A 14,955-nucleotide genomic window follows, 5' to 3' on the forward strand; every position below is an offset into this window, starting at 1 on the left:
ACACAGCTGTTTAGCGCTGATCTCACTGCACATAGGATGTTATTGTCTCTGAAGGATGAACAGTGTCTGGAAAAACACCATTTGAAAGAAAAATTAGGATTCAAAGAAAGGCGGATTATTACAAGAAACAGCAATGCTGCTATAGCACCATTTCCCAGAGGACACAGAATCATAGAATAGTTAGGGTTGGAGGGGACCTGAAAGCCCATCCAGTTCCACCGCACTGCCATGGGCAGGGACACCTCCGACCAGACCAAGGCCCTATCCAACCTGGTCTTGAACACCTACAGCGATGTAACAGCCACGGCTTCCCTGGGCAACCTGTGCCAGTGCCTCACCACCCTCATCATGAAGAAATTCCTCCTTATGTGTAGTTTAAATCTGTCATCAGAGTGAAAGAAGGATTAAATCATTAAAAATAAGAAGAACAATATGAATCAAATCTTGGCCAGCTTGCAGAAAGAAAGAATGTGATTGTGACGGGAGTTTAGCTTGTTAACTAGTGGAAACAAAGACAGTCCCCCAGCAGGAACAGAGAAGAGAGCTGGCCTCATCAAGAGGACACAGTGAGGAAGGGGATAATATAGAGAGCATCAGAGGATTCTGAAGATACAAAGGAACTGTGATGTACATTTGAGAGGGGGTGATAAGAAATGATAAAAGTCTCATGGGAGAAGGTACTTAAGGGCAAGGGAGCCCATCAGGACTGGGAGCTCTTCAAAATGGAAATCCTAGCAGCTCAGGAGAAAGCCATATCCATGTTCCAGAAAAAAAGCCGGCAGGGGAGAAAATCAGCTTGGTTGAACAGAGAGATCTTGAGTGATATCAAGAAGAAGAGAAATGTTTATGGGCTCTGGAAGAGGGGACAGGCCTCTTGGGTGGACTACAGGAGGGAAGTGAGATTGTGTAGAGAAAAAATCAGAAGGGCTAAGGCTCAACTAGAAATCAGATTGGCAAAATCTGTGAAAGAAAACAAAAAATCTTTCTATAAATATATAAATAATAAAAGGAGAACTAGGGAGACCATACAGTCCCTATTGGACGCAGAAGGAACAACAGTGACAGGGAATGAGGAAAAGGCTGAGGTAGTTAACGCCTTCTTTGCCTCAGTCTTTAATTGTAAAGAAAGTTGTTTCGTCTGTGTACAATCCCAGGAGCTAGAGGAGCAACATGAGGCTCCCATGATCCAAGAGGAGGGGGTCAGAGCCTTCTGTGGCAAAGTGACTCGGCTGCTGGATGAGGGAAAGGCTGTGGATGTGGTCTTCCTGGACTTCAGTAAAGCCTTTGACACAGTTTCTCACAGCATTCTGCTTGAGAAACTGTCAGCCTCTGGGCTGGACAGGCGCACACTCTCCTGGGTGGAAAACTGGTTGGATGGCCGGGCCCAGCGAGTGGTGGTAAATGGTGTGAAATCCAGCTGGAGGCCAGTGACAAGTGGGGTTCCCCAGGGCTCAGTGCTGGGTCCAGCCCTGTTCAGTGTCTTTATCAATGACCTGGATGAAGGCATCGAGTGCACCCTTAGCAAGTTTGCGGACGACACTAAGCTGGGTGGAAGTGTCAATCTGCTGGAGGGTAGGGAGGCTCTGCAAAGGGATCTGAACAGGCTGGACTGCTGGGCAGAGTCCAATGGCATGAGGTTTAACAAGGCCAAATGCCAGGTCCTGCACTTGGGGCACAACAACCCTATGCAGTGCTACAGACTAGGAGAAGTCTGTCTAGAAAGCTGCCTGGAGGAGAGGGACCTGGGGGTGTTGGTTGACAGCCGACTGAACATGAGCCAGCAGTGTGCCCAGGTGGCCAAGAAGGCCAATGGCATCTTGGCTTGTATCAGAAACGGCGTGACCAGCAGGTCCAGGGAGGTTATTCTCCCTCTGTACTCGGCACTGGTGAGACCGCTGCTCGAATCCTGTGTTCAGTTCTGGGCCCCTCACCACAAGAAGGATGTTGAGGCTCTGGAGTGAGTCCAGAGAAGAGCAACAAAGCTGGTGAGGGGGCTGGAGAACAAGTCTTACGAGGAGCGGCTGAGAGAGCTGGGGTTGTTTAGCCTGGAGAAGAGGAGGCTGAGGGGAGACCTCATTGCTGTCTCTAACTACCTGAAAGGAGGTTGTAGAGAGGAGGGTGCTGGCCTCTTCTCCCAAGTGACAGGGGACAGGACAAGAGGGAATGGCCTGAAGCTGTATCAGGGGAGATTTAGGCTGGACATTAGGAAAAAATTTTTCACAGAAAGGGTCATTGGGCACTGGAACAGGCTGCCCAGGGAGGTGGTTGAGTCACCTTCCCTGGAGGTGTTTAAGGCACGGGTGGACGAGGTGCTAAGGGGCATGGTTTAGTGTTTGATAGGAATGGTTGGACTCGATGATCCGGTGGGTCTCTTCCAACCTGGTTATTCTATGTTTCTATGATTCTGTGATTCTATTCTATGATAATGAGTTCTATGTATGTTGAACCAATATTTCCCAAATATACAACCAGTGTTTCTGGGAATCTATATAAATACGTATGTTTAACCAGTATAAAAGTCCTGTAACCAGCCTCAATGGACACACATTAGATGAAATGATTCCCTGTGTGTCTGATGTCCTATTATGTATTAAAGCTATACCTGCTTAATAATCAAATTGGCATAGATTATTGAGTTTGGCCTTTTCACAGTATCAACAGGGACATTCTGTCTTATTGTAAAGAAAATAATGTTGCTTAGATGAAACTTAACTCTGCTTTAGCTTAAATCAAAAATATTCCACGCCTCGTAACAGCAGCTCCTTCTCATATCAGGCAGAGATGTGGAAGGCAGGGGAGCATCTTCCACCATGGTCCTGGCACAAGGGGGGCACAGCATCATGTGCTTGGAGCAGTGAGGGGCTGCGGGCTGGGGTCTGCAGGCATCAAGGTGTGTCACCCTGCCTGGACCTGTCCCTCTTGTCTTCCCAGTGCCTCTTTCCTCCATACAGTCATAGAATCATTAAGGTTGGAAAAGACCTGTAAGGTCATCCAGTCCAAGCATCAACACAACAGCACCATGCCTATTAAACCATGTCCTGAAGTGCCACATCTACACATTTTTTTAACACCTCCCAGGATGTTGACTCTACCACTTCCTTGGGCAGCTTGTTCCAAATGGTTCACCACTCTTTCAAAAAGAAATTTTTCCCAATATCCAATCTAAACTTCTGGTGCAACTCAAGGCCATTCTGTCTTGTCCTCTCTCTTGTTGCTTGGGAGAAAAGACTAGCACCTGGTTTGCTAAAACCTCCTTTCAGGGCGCTGTAGACAGGTATAAGATTTCCCCTCGGCTTCCTTCTCTCCAGGCTAAACAGCTCCAGTTCCCTCAGCTGCCGCCTTCTCATAAGCCTTGTGCTCCATACCTTTTCCCGGGGAGATCCTGTAGGCTGAGGCCAATGACCTTTGGCCAAAAGCAGGAGCCTCAGGGAGAAAGGTGTGCTGGTCCTTTGAGCCCTGAGCAGGAGGGAAGGCACAGAGAGAGGGAAGCTGGAAGAATCTGGAGTCTGGTCTAAGGAAAAGTCCTGAGGGCAGGGCCTTTAATGCTAGGAAGTGGTTTGTTGTTTTTTTATTATAATTATTTATTTCTGTCTGGGTCCGTCCACCAACAGAAAGACTAGAAATTTAACTTAAAAAAAAAAAAAAGGCAAAAGCCTAATCTGAAGAATGCAGGACTTAAAGATTTAAAACAATCCAAACAAATCACACAAATGACCTGTGCACAAAGTGCAAGAGCTGCCCTCAGTGGACAAGAAAAGCTTTGACTTGGGAAGTCTGTAAGCAATGACATTAGTCATCCTTCCCAGGCATTTTGTAACTTGTGTATTAGCGCAAAAGACAAATTTAATCTGAAAGTTATGGAAAAAAAAAATCCAGATATTACACAAATTTTCCAACCCAGAAATACAAACAGTCTTTAAGCATCTAAGCTGAAAGAGCAGAAGTTTAGGTTGGATATTAAGAAGAATTTTTTTACTGTACAGTTGGTGAGACATTGGAAGAGGTTTCCCAGAGAAGCACTGGATGCCGCAACCTTAGAAGTGTTTAAGGCCAGGTTGAATGAGGCTTCTAGCAACCTGATCTGGCTGAAGGTGTCACTGCCCATGGCAGAGGGGTTGGATCTGGATGATCTTTCAAGGTCACTTCCAACCAAAACCATTCTATGATTCTATGATCTACAGCTCTGTTTTTCGTTATAATCGCTCACCCATTCAGACAGTGCATTCGCTGTGCTCTCTTCCCTCGCGAGCTCTCCCAGTAGCAGCGCTTTGTCATTCTGAGATGTCAAGTTGCGAAGTGGCCGCTTGGATTTTCATCTCCTGCAAAGACCCAAGGCAGAGTCAGTTTATAACCTCATATTTCATAAATTTCTGTTACATAAGCAACACAACATTTCAAAGATATATTTTATATTAATTAGATCAATTTAGTGTAATTAGTTCATATTAATAATGTTAAGTAATTAACTGGAAGAAATGCTTCCCATGTTATATGGAAAGGAGACTACATTAGTCAGTCCACTTAGCTGTGTCAGGATGAAGAGCTTTGCTCCTTTTACTCAGGGCTGAGAAACTGATAAACATTAAAATCAAATGTAAACTTTGCCTTGCATGTTCTGATTATTTTTTTTGTCCCTAAAAAAAGTACCTTTAACAGTATTTTTAAGCAGAGGACGGGTAGTACTTCCCTTCAGCACCCATCATTTTCTTAGGGTAAGTTTCAGGATTGCAAAAGGGATACACTGGATTCACTTAGGGATGCAGCTCAGATGTTTGCAAGACAAGCCCTGCTAACTCCCTGCACATGAGATGATGGTACTATTAGCACTATTCCTATCCTAGTGTTTTGATTCCCCCTCCCCCACAGTGATGGAAAAAAACTACCACCCTCCCCCCACCCTCCATCACTGTTAAATGAGCCTCAGGTGAGGAGGGAGTGGACAAGAGGCAGCTGCCTGTCATAAAGAGGCCGAGCTGAGGAGGTGGTTTATTTCTTGTTGGGCTATAAACAGTAGCATGGGTCTTAGTTTTGAGGAGCTTTAATGGGGCAGGAGTAGCTTTGGTTTTGTTGGGTTGCTTTGGGGTTTTTGTTTGGGGTTTTTTTTTTCTTCCTTCCCTACGTTGTTTCTCAAAGCTCAAAATAATTCTAGGAGCTTTGGTCTAGGAAAGCGTGGGGGAGTCTATAGGCTTTTCCATGCTTGCAAGAACTGGATTGGCCATTTTAGATGGAAACTGTAGAGGGCTCCAGTGTTCCTGAAAGCTTTCTGAACCTCTAGGCTGAGCTTCGTGCTAGTTTGTAACAGGTCTTGAAATCAGGTTTTCTTTTTCTGTAGTTTTGAAGTGTTTGAGCTTGTTCAAGAGTTGAACTGCTGTCTTTGCTTTTTTTTTTTTTTTTAATCACTAGATCTTATATGATCTCTGATGTCTTTTTTTTTTTTAATTTGCTCGTAAGTGATGTGGCTTTACCACTTCCACAGATTGGAACAGACTAAACTTAGTACATTAGTTAATTGAGGCAATATGCAAGTGTGGGAGGAAGTTCTTAATTGCCTGGAATACTGCTTGTATGGATGTGTGCATTTAATGTTATGTTAAAGTTACTGATGTTGTGGCTGTTCTGTGGTGTTAAGAAGTATTGTAAGGTTAGCTTGAGGTACTAATATCAATAGCTGCGTGTAAAAGCTTGCTTAGTGTAGGTGAACTAAAATCTTTGACCTGGATAGTGATATCTGTTTTCTGTTTGGAAGGCAGTCAGTTATTTTCTTCTGGAAAGACCTGGTTTCGTTGGGCTGGGAGAGGAATGTCTACTGAGTTCTGACAGAATATAAAAATCATCATTGTAATCTTTCAAGTGGTTAATCCTAATCACTTACCTCTTTCAGGGTTGGAAAAAAAAAATGAATACTGCCCCAGCTTCAGAAAGTGGATCATATTCCACAAACCAAACAAGACCGTTCTTTTATGCACAGCCAACAGCACAACAGCCTTTTCCAAATCCGTGGTACCTCAGTCATGCATATAGTCCGTACTGTGTACCTGCTCCTGGTAAGATGAATGAGAGCCATCTGTGGTAGCTTTGCTTGGTAAATTACAGCTAGAGTGGAGGAAACAAATGTGCAAGTGTGTTAATGAGCTTTTTTGGGGAGTTTAGAGTAGAATTAATGTAGTGTTTTTGTTGACAAAGCTCCGATTTATTTAGTGTTTTTATTAAGTGTGTTTATTAAGTTACATGTGTAGCTTGTGTGCTAGAAAGCATCTGGTTCTGGAGAATGGAAACTAAGCAAAATATTAAATAATGATTATCCTATACAGACCTCTAGAATGTGTCTAAGGCTTAATATGTGTGTATACATGAGTTCCATACATGCATGAATGCATTAGAGGTATAGATAAACATAACCTTAAAAATCCACAGAGAAACAATATTGTTAAATGCATTTTGTAAATGGCATATCTATGTTAACTTCTCTCTGGAACTGTCTTTTTCAAAGATAATTCTACAGTATAGTCCATAAAAGAGCAAAAATGTACAGAAAGCTAGTTGGTGTATGTTCTAAGGGATAAAATCAAGCTTTTGTTGAAGTGTAGCTGTACAGATAAGCTGCTCCATAACAAGGAGCTCTCTCTGGGTTTCAGCATCAGATTTGTTTCCCAGTGTAGATGGGTGGAGTGTTTTACTTATATCCAATCTGGTAGCTGTCCTTGTGCATGCAAGTAATTATTAATCAGAATGACTTATTTCAGGAAGGAGATATATTTGCCTCTACTTTTTTTTTTCCCCCCCAATGTCTAGGCTTCCGAAGTGGAAATCCATATTTTCCATTTTATTCAGTTCCACTCCATGACTACCCTGGATTTTTTGTTCCACAGCACCCAGTGCAGGCAAGAATTAACAGAAGGCCTTATTTTAATGCTGCCCCACCTTCCCCTATGTTTTATCATGCAACAAGATTTCGACACTATAGTAACTCTGGGAAAAAAATGGAGACGAAAGAAACACAGACTGATCCTAGACAGCCTGAAAACAAGCAAAGAAAGCATCAAGATACTCGTACAGAAACGAAAGGTTGTGATGCAGGAAATACGCCCTGTGTTTCTTCTGGTATAGGTACGGAGACTGAAAGTACTTCAGAGAAACAAGATTCATCTGGATCTTCCATTGTGGTAGACCGAGAGTTTCATAACAAGAGCCCTTCCAGCTCTACACAGTATAGAAATCTTCCTACTGGAAGCTATGCTTTTGAGAAGGAAGAAGTGAGGATAGAATATGGAAATGGCTCTCCAGCTATTCAACTATGGAAGTCCTTTAAAGAAACGATCCCTTTGTATGATGTGGCAAGTGGTAAACCAGTCCCAGAAAATATAGTGCCAAGTGACTTATTCACTGTTAGCTCATGTGAAGGGATGATATATGGCCCTCATGAAGGTGAGAAGGTGGTGGCAGGAACTTACTTGGATGAGAGAAAAGCTGTTCTCCCTTCAAAACAGGGTGTTGAAACTGTGCAAGAAAAAGAGGCCCAAAATAATGAAGCGAGGCTGGATGCGGAAAAGCGGGCAAGTACAAGTCAGTGGGCAAAATCCTCTCCAGGTGAAACCATGGCAGCACGAATGGCAGAGCTGGCAAGATCTGCTGGCATGGATCAACCAGCAGTAAGACAGGACATGGTGGTAGCTAAGAAGTCTAGCTCTAAAAAATCTACAGGCTCAAAAACCTCTCAAGAAGAGCCCAGCTTTATTCAACAAGCAGGACTACTTCCATCTAGTCCGGAGGAGGTAATGAGCGACTTGAACTTTCAGCAGAAAAAGCTGAATCAAAGCCACAGTGTGACCAATGAAAGTCAAACAGATAAAAGTATTTGGTGTGACGAATCAATTGAGAAGTATGTTCCTTCTAACAGTTGGCTGGCTTGTGTGGACAGTATGGACCCAAGCTACAACTGCGATGTTTATTTGCCACAAAGGAAACGTCCAAGTGTATTCAGTCTTTCTTCTGATGATATGTCCTCTAGAGAGGAAGGCTCATCAATTGATAATACCCCAGTGTCTTATTTTGTCCCTGACTATGTGCTTCAGAAAAGCACGTATCCTTTCCAGAAAAGTGCAGAGGGCTTACAGAAGGAGAAAATTAAAAGTGGTGGGTCCCTTAATGAAGATGAAGTGGTAGAAAGGGAGCAGATGAGCAGCTTGAATGACCAAGATATTGAAAACTCTTCAACCGTGAAGATTAAAGAAGCTTCCAATAAAGGTAGAAAGCTGGAAGCCCTTACTAGATCTTCCAGCAGGAAAAAAATTGATTCTCTCAAGAAAAAAGCAACTAAGAGTTTGTCAGAAGTTGAGGACTCTGAAGAATACTCTGTGAGGGGAGAAGAGGAGGATGAAGATGGAGAGGATGAGGATGATGAGGAAGAGGATGACATGGATGAAATTGAGTATTTCTTTCAAGAAGCTACTCCATATGGAATCCTGATGCCTAGTAAAGGGAGCTTCTACCAAGTTGGCCAGAGGGTGCTTTGGAAGCCACCTAAATATGCTATACCAGCTCAACTAATTAGTTGGCCTGTTCAAGAGAAAATAAAAACAAAGAGTGGGCCTGATGAAAACATTGGTGTGGCTTACAAGCCAAAGGAGAAAGAACAAGATGAAGTTGTATACAGTGACTATGGGTACTATGGAAAGAGGCCTATGGCAGGAAGAGAAGGACTTGACCACCAGCGACTGCTACGGAAATTCTTGGGAGGTAAGGTAATTGCTGAGGACAAAGTGCTGCTTAATAGACACACAAATAACCCTTAATTGTAGTTACAAATTGAGGTTTGAACTGGAGGAAGACTGGAGGATGTTGTAGCTTCAGCATACTACAGAATTACTTTTTTTGAGGCAGGAGGAGGTTTTGCTGCAATTTACCTGTTGTGTGAGGATTCTGGATCTTCACAATCAGTGAATAGTTTTGCTGAAGCTCTTGTTTAAGTTAGATTTTGATATACTTAGCTTTCTGACATAAGTGGCAATCTTGTCATTTGAACTACATATTTGCTGTTCTTTAATTCTATCTTGGAAAGCCAGTGTTTGAATTTATACATATGTTCTGACTCTTCCATCAAAAATCCATGTAGGTGGATTAAACAAGATCAAGTTCATTATAATCTGGTGTCTTGCATTGTGAAAGGCATAAACAGGGTAATCTACTTCCAGGAACAGGTTCCAAGTTCTTAAAGTATAGGGTTTTTATGAAATCTGTAGACTTAAAGCATCTTGTAATTTTTTGTTGTGTGGTCTCCAGAAAACTGCTTGTATTTTAATGTGCTTTTACAATTAGATCCAGTAGCTAGCTTTGCATTCTGACTTGTGTTATATTAACATTAGCAAAACTAAATATTGACTCTTAAATCAACTTTTTCTTATTAGGAAGAGTGCTAAGGGAGGACATGGGGATACCACCCCAGGAGTATTGGATTAGAAGTGGTGCTAAGCCCAAATATACCAGCCAAACACACAGTAATGTCTCACCAGCACCCAAGAGCAAAGAACAAGGTACAATTCTATGTACTCAATATGTTTCTATTCTTAAGGAATGTACAAAAGGATATAAAACCCAGCAGCTTGTGTATGATAGTTGGATATCCAAATGTGAACTAGTCTTTTTACCACATTAACATCTATCCAAGTTATGACCCAAAACACAGAGCATTCAGAATTATGGTTCGACAATGATTAACTATTGTAGACATAAGACTTTATTGATGTATGTAATGTTAATCTGCCACTAAAATGGGTGCATAGACGGAAGGGAGAAAGAGGAACAGTATAGACCTGTTGGGGTGAGAAAAACAAGCTTAAATTTGCTTTAATACTAGCTTTAGAGAAATAAAACCAGTTCTATCTTGCTACTTAGAGTGCCCACCTTTGGTTAAACCAAAGAAGAAAAGAATAGGCAAGCCACCTTCAAAACGCAGGGACACAAGGTGTGATGTGGAAGAAGTGTGGGAGATGCCTAAAAGCAGCATACGCAAAGGTTGGTGGCAAGCTACAAAAATGACTGTTACAAGCATTATTTTCATTACTTGCTTGGGGACTACTGGCTTTTGGTTTAAACACAAGCTATCCAATATCATTGCAGAAATAATAGCAGATGCTATGTATGCAGGCAAGATGAGGAGGGGAAAAAAAATAGGCAAGCTAAAATTTGAACACTTATTTACATTGCTATGAATACTGTTTTAGCTTTGACCAAGTTAGATTCATTCCCTTTATTTAGGGAAAGGGAAAAATAAAGGCACTGAAACACACCATTTTAGTCTAGTTGCTCTTCAAGCTGTTCTACTAATGTTTGGGGGTTTTAGTGTATGGTCCTGTGTCAGTTTGCAATGTATCCTTCTCTGTAAACTATAGGTCTGTCTCAGCCAAAATGCTACAATTGGACACAACGTAAATGCATATAGATAATTCTTAATAACTTCAACTTTATGGAGCAGGAACTCTTCCTGCTTAGGAGAAAGATGGGAAAAACAATGTAGAAAAGACTGAAAAAGGTTATGAATTGAAAAGGGTCAGCACAGAGAAGAAGCTACTTAAAAGATCAGAGATCCTTCTGGAAAATAGCAATATGGCATAGTAAAGCTAACTTAACATTCAGTCAGTTAAGTCAGTCTCTTTTGTATTGAACATGGATTACAAGACACTATTTGCAAGGGTGGAAACAGACTGAAGCATCTTGTTAGCCAAAATTTGCATTAGTCTTGAAGTCAGATGTTTAAATGTTGCTGTTAACCTTTTATTTGCTGATCCTTTTTAATAAAAGTATCCAGGGACCTTGACTAATCAAAAAAAAATTATTTGCCTCAAAAATAGTTGGTCATTCTTGGACGCATTCAACGATGCAGTTATAAAAGTGTGCTGAAAATATGCTGCGAGTTTGATATGGAACTCTCATCTGTCTCTTGGACTGGGAAATTCTCCTGTCCAGCACCATTCTTGCAGAATGCTGGGAAGTTCAGTATGTAGTTCTAATATCAACCACCAGTGTCCTCTCCTGCAGTAGGAAAAGGCACTTATGTGTAGTCTTTCTTTATTTAGAAATGCATTGACACATTAGTTGGAGAGAGAATGCACATCTGAATATTTTTTCTTTTTTTTCTTTAGGGCATGGAACAAGGAAGTCCCTCTTTAAGAGAAGATAACTGCAAATATCAGGGCAGGAGCGGGGGGAAAATGTATCAGAGGTTTGCATAAAACCAAAACTCAGTAGTTATTCTCTCGTATATTTTGTAAGTTGCTGTGCACTCTTAAAGGGTAAGAAGTGTCACTAAAGACTGAGGACGCTATTAAAATGGAATTAAGTATTTACCACTGAAGTCACATTTTTACAACTAGCACACCCACTATTTAAATAATAAATTTCATAGAACTGCACTTTGAGACTTCTTGTATTCCATCTATACATGGAAGCAGAAAAGTCTAATAGGGATGTAAGTGCATCAGCACTACTATAGCATGCTATTTATTGCTGCTCTGCTCTTGAATTGTGAAGCATGTCAGTGTCATTTTGTTTCATAGTCAGTTTGTAGGCATGAGATTCTCTTCCATTAGCTGGATTTTTGGCTGGATTTGTTTTTGTCAAAGTGCACAAGAATATAGTTTAAAGCCATATCAAATCAAGTATTAATTTAAAATTTCAAGGCACTTCCTCAGATCTTGATCTCAAAGTGCATGATTGAGAACTAAAATTAAAGCACTGATGTGATGCTTCCTTTTCCTCTCCCTTTTCTGTTGACTTTTAAGGGTCCTTTAGGGAGACCCTGAGCTGGAAAGACTGACTTTGAAGGTGAAACAGAAGTTCTTACAATAATGGTGTACCCTGTTTCCTGACTTCTTACTTATGACTTGTAGTACAGTTGATACTGTCCTTGGCAGCTCACTATGGAAAAGTTTCTTTATAGAACTAAGTTGATAAGTTTTATGAGTAGCAGAACTACTGATCTAGGTGATTAGGTAAAAAATCCATGGCCTTTTTTTATGCCTATGGAAGCTAGTATCACTATATGAGAAGAACAAACATGAAACTGCCATTCTTGGATGATTCCAAATCAAAGCGATTGATTGAGCAAAAGAGGTAGGGAAATGGTACAAAACAGTTTTTCTTTAAGGGGGGCTGGGGGAGGTGGACAGACAGACAGGACTTGTCTTCTGCCTCCTCAACCAATGTTCTTATTCTGTCTGTGCCCCAGAGTAACCTGCATGAATGCAGTCACAGGAAAAACTACTTTTTAATCAAGTTTTGTACTTACCTATTACTAGTTTGACCTGCAACTGGTGTTGTGCTGTTTTCTCTTGCTGAGGGAAGAGTGAGGTTTCCCTACTCAACTGATCCTTGATCTTTCTGTTTTTAATAGTGCTTGCTTACTAGTAATTATAGCCTTTAACCCAAGATGTTTGGGAAAAGGACCCACTTATAAAAACTATGATGCCAAGTTTTTATTTCCTGTCTACCCTAAGCACTACAAGAAAATAAGGAATGCAAGTTCTTACTTAGCCTTTGTGCTGCATGGAAACTATGTTGCATCAGAACATTAAAGAATAAAACGAGAGAGGGAATTACTTCAAGCATGAGGCTTAATAGTCAAGAAAGTACAACACTGCTGTTCTTGGATATCTAATACAGGAAGGTCCTGCTTTTAGAGGGAGACAGACTTTTCACAGGGGGAGGATGAGTGGTAGAATATCTTCAATTTGAAGACTGTAAGTGACCCAAGACTGATCCTTAGCTATAGCTCTTATGTGTGGACTGAATACTTTCTCCCTGGAATTTGTGTAGCTTTGGGATTGAATACGAAGACAGTTCTCCTGATTAGCTGTTTGTATTTTGCTGCTTGTCTGATAAAGGAATTCATTACCTCAGTTAGACAGCACTTTTTGGGAGATTGGGAGTGGCTAATGTTTCACAGTAGTCCCAAGAACATACTAGTAATCCTTCCACAGGTCTTGCATTAGTCAGTGTGCTTTCTACCCAGATGCAAGAGACAGTTTAGGGCCTTAGTGATGCTAGCTCCCAAGATTATGAGAGGGAGTAGCAGTAGGAGTGTTTAGACAGCTCTTTGAAAACAAATGCCACTTTAAATTAATTGCTTAATCTTATAGTGTACCCATGCTATGGATCCACACCAATGCTTGAAGTAGCATGCGTGAATGTTCTAGTGCTCCACAAATACTTCTTGGATAATGTTATGTACTCCATTCTGACACTATGAGCCCTGTGACCTTAAAACTAAATCTTCTGGTTGGCTCTTTCTTCACTCAGAAGCACGGGTGATTTGTGGACTGCATCTTAAGTCGCCTGGCCTGCAACTGTACTTAATCTTCAGAAAGGTGGTGAAGTACAAACTGCCTTTTAAAGGAATGTGAATTAAAGTCCAGGCTCTTTTTATTTGGCCAGCTAACTACTCACAGTGATATTTGAGGTTTGTTACAGTTGCACATACGTGTCAGCTTTTGTTACCACTGAAGCTGGGTTGCCCAGTGATGAGTAACTGCAGTGCTGGCAGAATTAGTGGCTTGTAAACGTAGCAGTATTGTGTTGCCTTCAAAGTTTTCACATGCTTCCTGCAGCATCTACTGAAGAGCAGCTGAAGAATCTATTTGCTGCTTGGCACAGCAGTAACTAACCCTAGAGGCCTCAGACTGCCATATTGGGAGCTTCATTTGGACTGACTTACTGTCTGTGACTCAGTTTCCAAATCATTATTTGTAGCTAACTAAAACCTCTGTTGCAAAGTGGGTGTGGTGTAATTGCTGAAGTGGAGCCAGTGAGTGATGTTGGCTTGCCAGGTTTTAATTCTAGATTTTAATTTTCAATTTGGTAGCATCTCCATGGCAGAAAGCTTTCCTTTTTAGTGTATTTTTCTCCCTTACATTGGAAAAAAAAAGATTAATTATGGGTCTCTTTATTAAAATAAAACAATAGAATATGGGAGCCAATAGCAAAAAACACGCATTGCGTGCTAACTGCAGGCATCCCAAGGAAAAACAAATGTGCTGTTTAAGAGAGTCCTCAGATTCCCCTGACTGACTCACTGCCAGCAGCCATCTCAGTCAACAAGAATATAAACACCAAGTAATTTCATGGCCAAATAAATAAGACAGATGGTGGTGGTTTTGCTGAAGTTATCTTTCAGAGTAGAATAGTTCAGATTATTAAGATAAACAGACCTGGGAGCTGGAGACCTGTAAAGCTGTATTGCCTATGAGGTATCTTGTAGCTGCATTTTATGCTTATTTAGATTCATGGAACTACGCAATTATGCTACTGCTACCCCTCAGGCTTCAATGGAACTTTCAAATGGAAATATACACCTACAAAGAAGGCAAGAATTGCTAGAAAATATAAATGTTTCTTAGAACAAAACCAAGTAGTTCAATGGTTAAGCCTTTTTTTTTTTTTTTTTGAGTCTTATAATTTTTTGAAGACTATCTTTCTATCCTGCCTTTTGGGTTTACTTCTACATAGAATAATTTTCCATTAATATAAATGGCTGTTGATATTTATCTCAGGATCCTAAGAGTCTCTTAAATGCTGGCGTTGGCACAGTTTAAAATGCTAAATGATGAAATAAATTGTGCTTCTTAGCACTGGCTGCTTAGTCAGTGCTACTCAATCTTACTCTATTGAAACTGTTAGAGCCTATTTCAAAATTAAATCTACTTTTATGAGTTTCAGTAAAGAACTACTGAAATCTTTATGCATAGGATATGACAGGGAACTATAAAGCTGGTAATGATGGGAGGGTGGGAGGGGGCAATGAATAGGAATCGTTTGCATGCTTTCCATTACAGGAACTAGGATGTATGAAATGAAACTACTAGGGAGCAGTTTGAATGCAAATTATGTTTCTTCACTAATTATTAATTTATTTCTAGAGAAAAATTGCAAAGTTCTTAGGAAGATTAAGAAGGCAGTGGATGT

General features: G+C 41.0%; 1 protein-coding gene across 1 annotated transcript; it reads left to right on the forward strand.

Annotated features, from left to right (window-relative positions):
* The first annotated feature begins 5,896 nt into the window (after positions 1 to 5,896).
* LOC138721686 (uncharacterized) lies at positions 5,897 to 11,492 on the forward strand. Its single transcript, XM_069859041.1, has 5 exons — positions 5,897 to 6,044; positions 6,793 to 8,736; positions 9,405 to 9,530; positions 9,892 to 10,011; positions 11,139 to 11,492. The coding sequence occupies exons 1-5, from the start codon at positions 5,897 to 5,899 to the stop codon at positions 11,174 to 11,176; spliced, it is 2,376 nt and encodes a 791-aa protein (XP_069715142.1). The 3' UTR covers positions 11,177 to 11,492.
* The last annotated feature ends 3,463 nt before the right edge of the window (positions 11,493 to 14,955 follow it).

This window comes from Phaenicophaeus curvirostris, chromosome 6 (genome assembly GCF_032191515.1).
Source record: "Phaenicophaeus curvirostris isolate KB17595 chromosome 6, BPBGC_Pcur_1.0, whole genome shotgun sequence".
Classification (NCBI taxonomy): domain Eukaryota; kingdom Metazoa; phylum Chordata; class Aves; order Cuculiformes; family Cuculidae; genus Phaenicophaeus; species Phaenicophaeus curvirostris.

What these genes read in the sequence shown, in the direction of transcription:
- LOC138721686 (XM_069859041.1), top strand. Translation starts at nt 5,897, where the DNA reads ATGAATACTGCCCCAGCTTCAGAAAGTGGATCATATTCCACAAACCAA. An exon ending in GTACTGTGTACCTGCTCCTG is followed by an intron (nt 6,045 to 6,792) that starts GTAAGATGAATG and finishes CCCAATGTCTAG; the next exon opens with GCTTCCGAAGTGGAAATCCA. An exon ending in GCTACGGAAATTCTTGGGAG is followed by an intron (nt 8,737 to 9,404) that starts GTAAGGTAATTG and finishes TTTTCTTATTAG; the next exon opens with GAAGAGTGCTAAGGGAGGAC.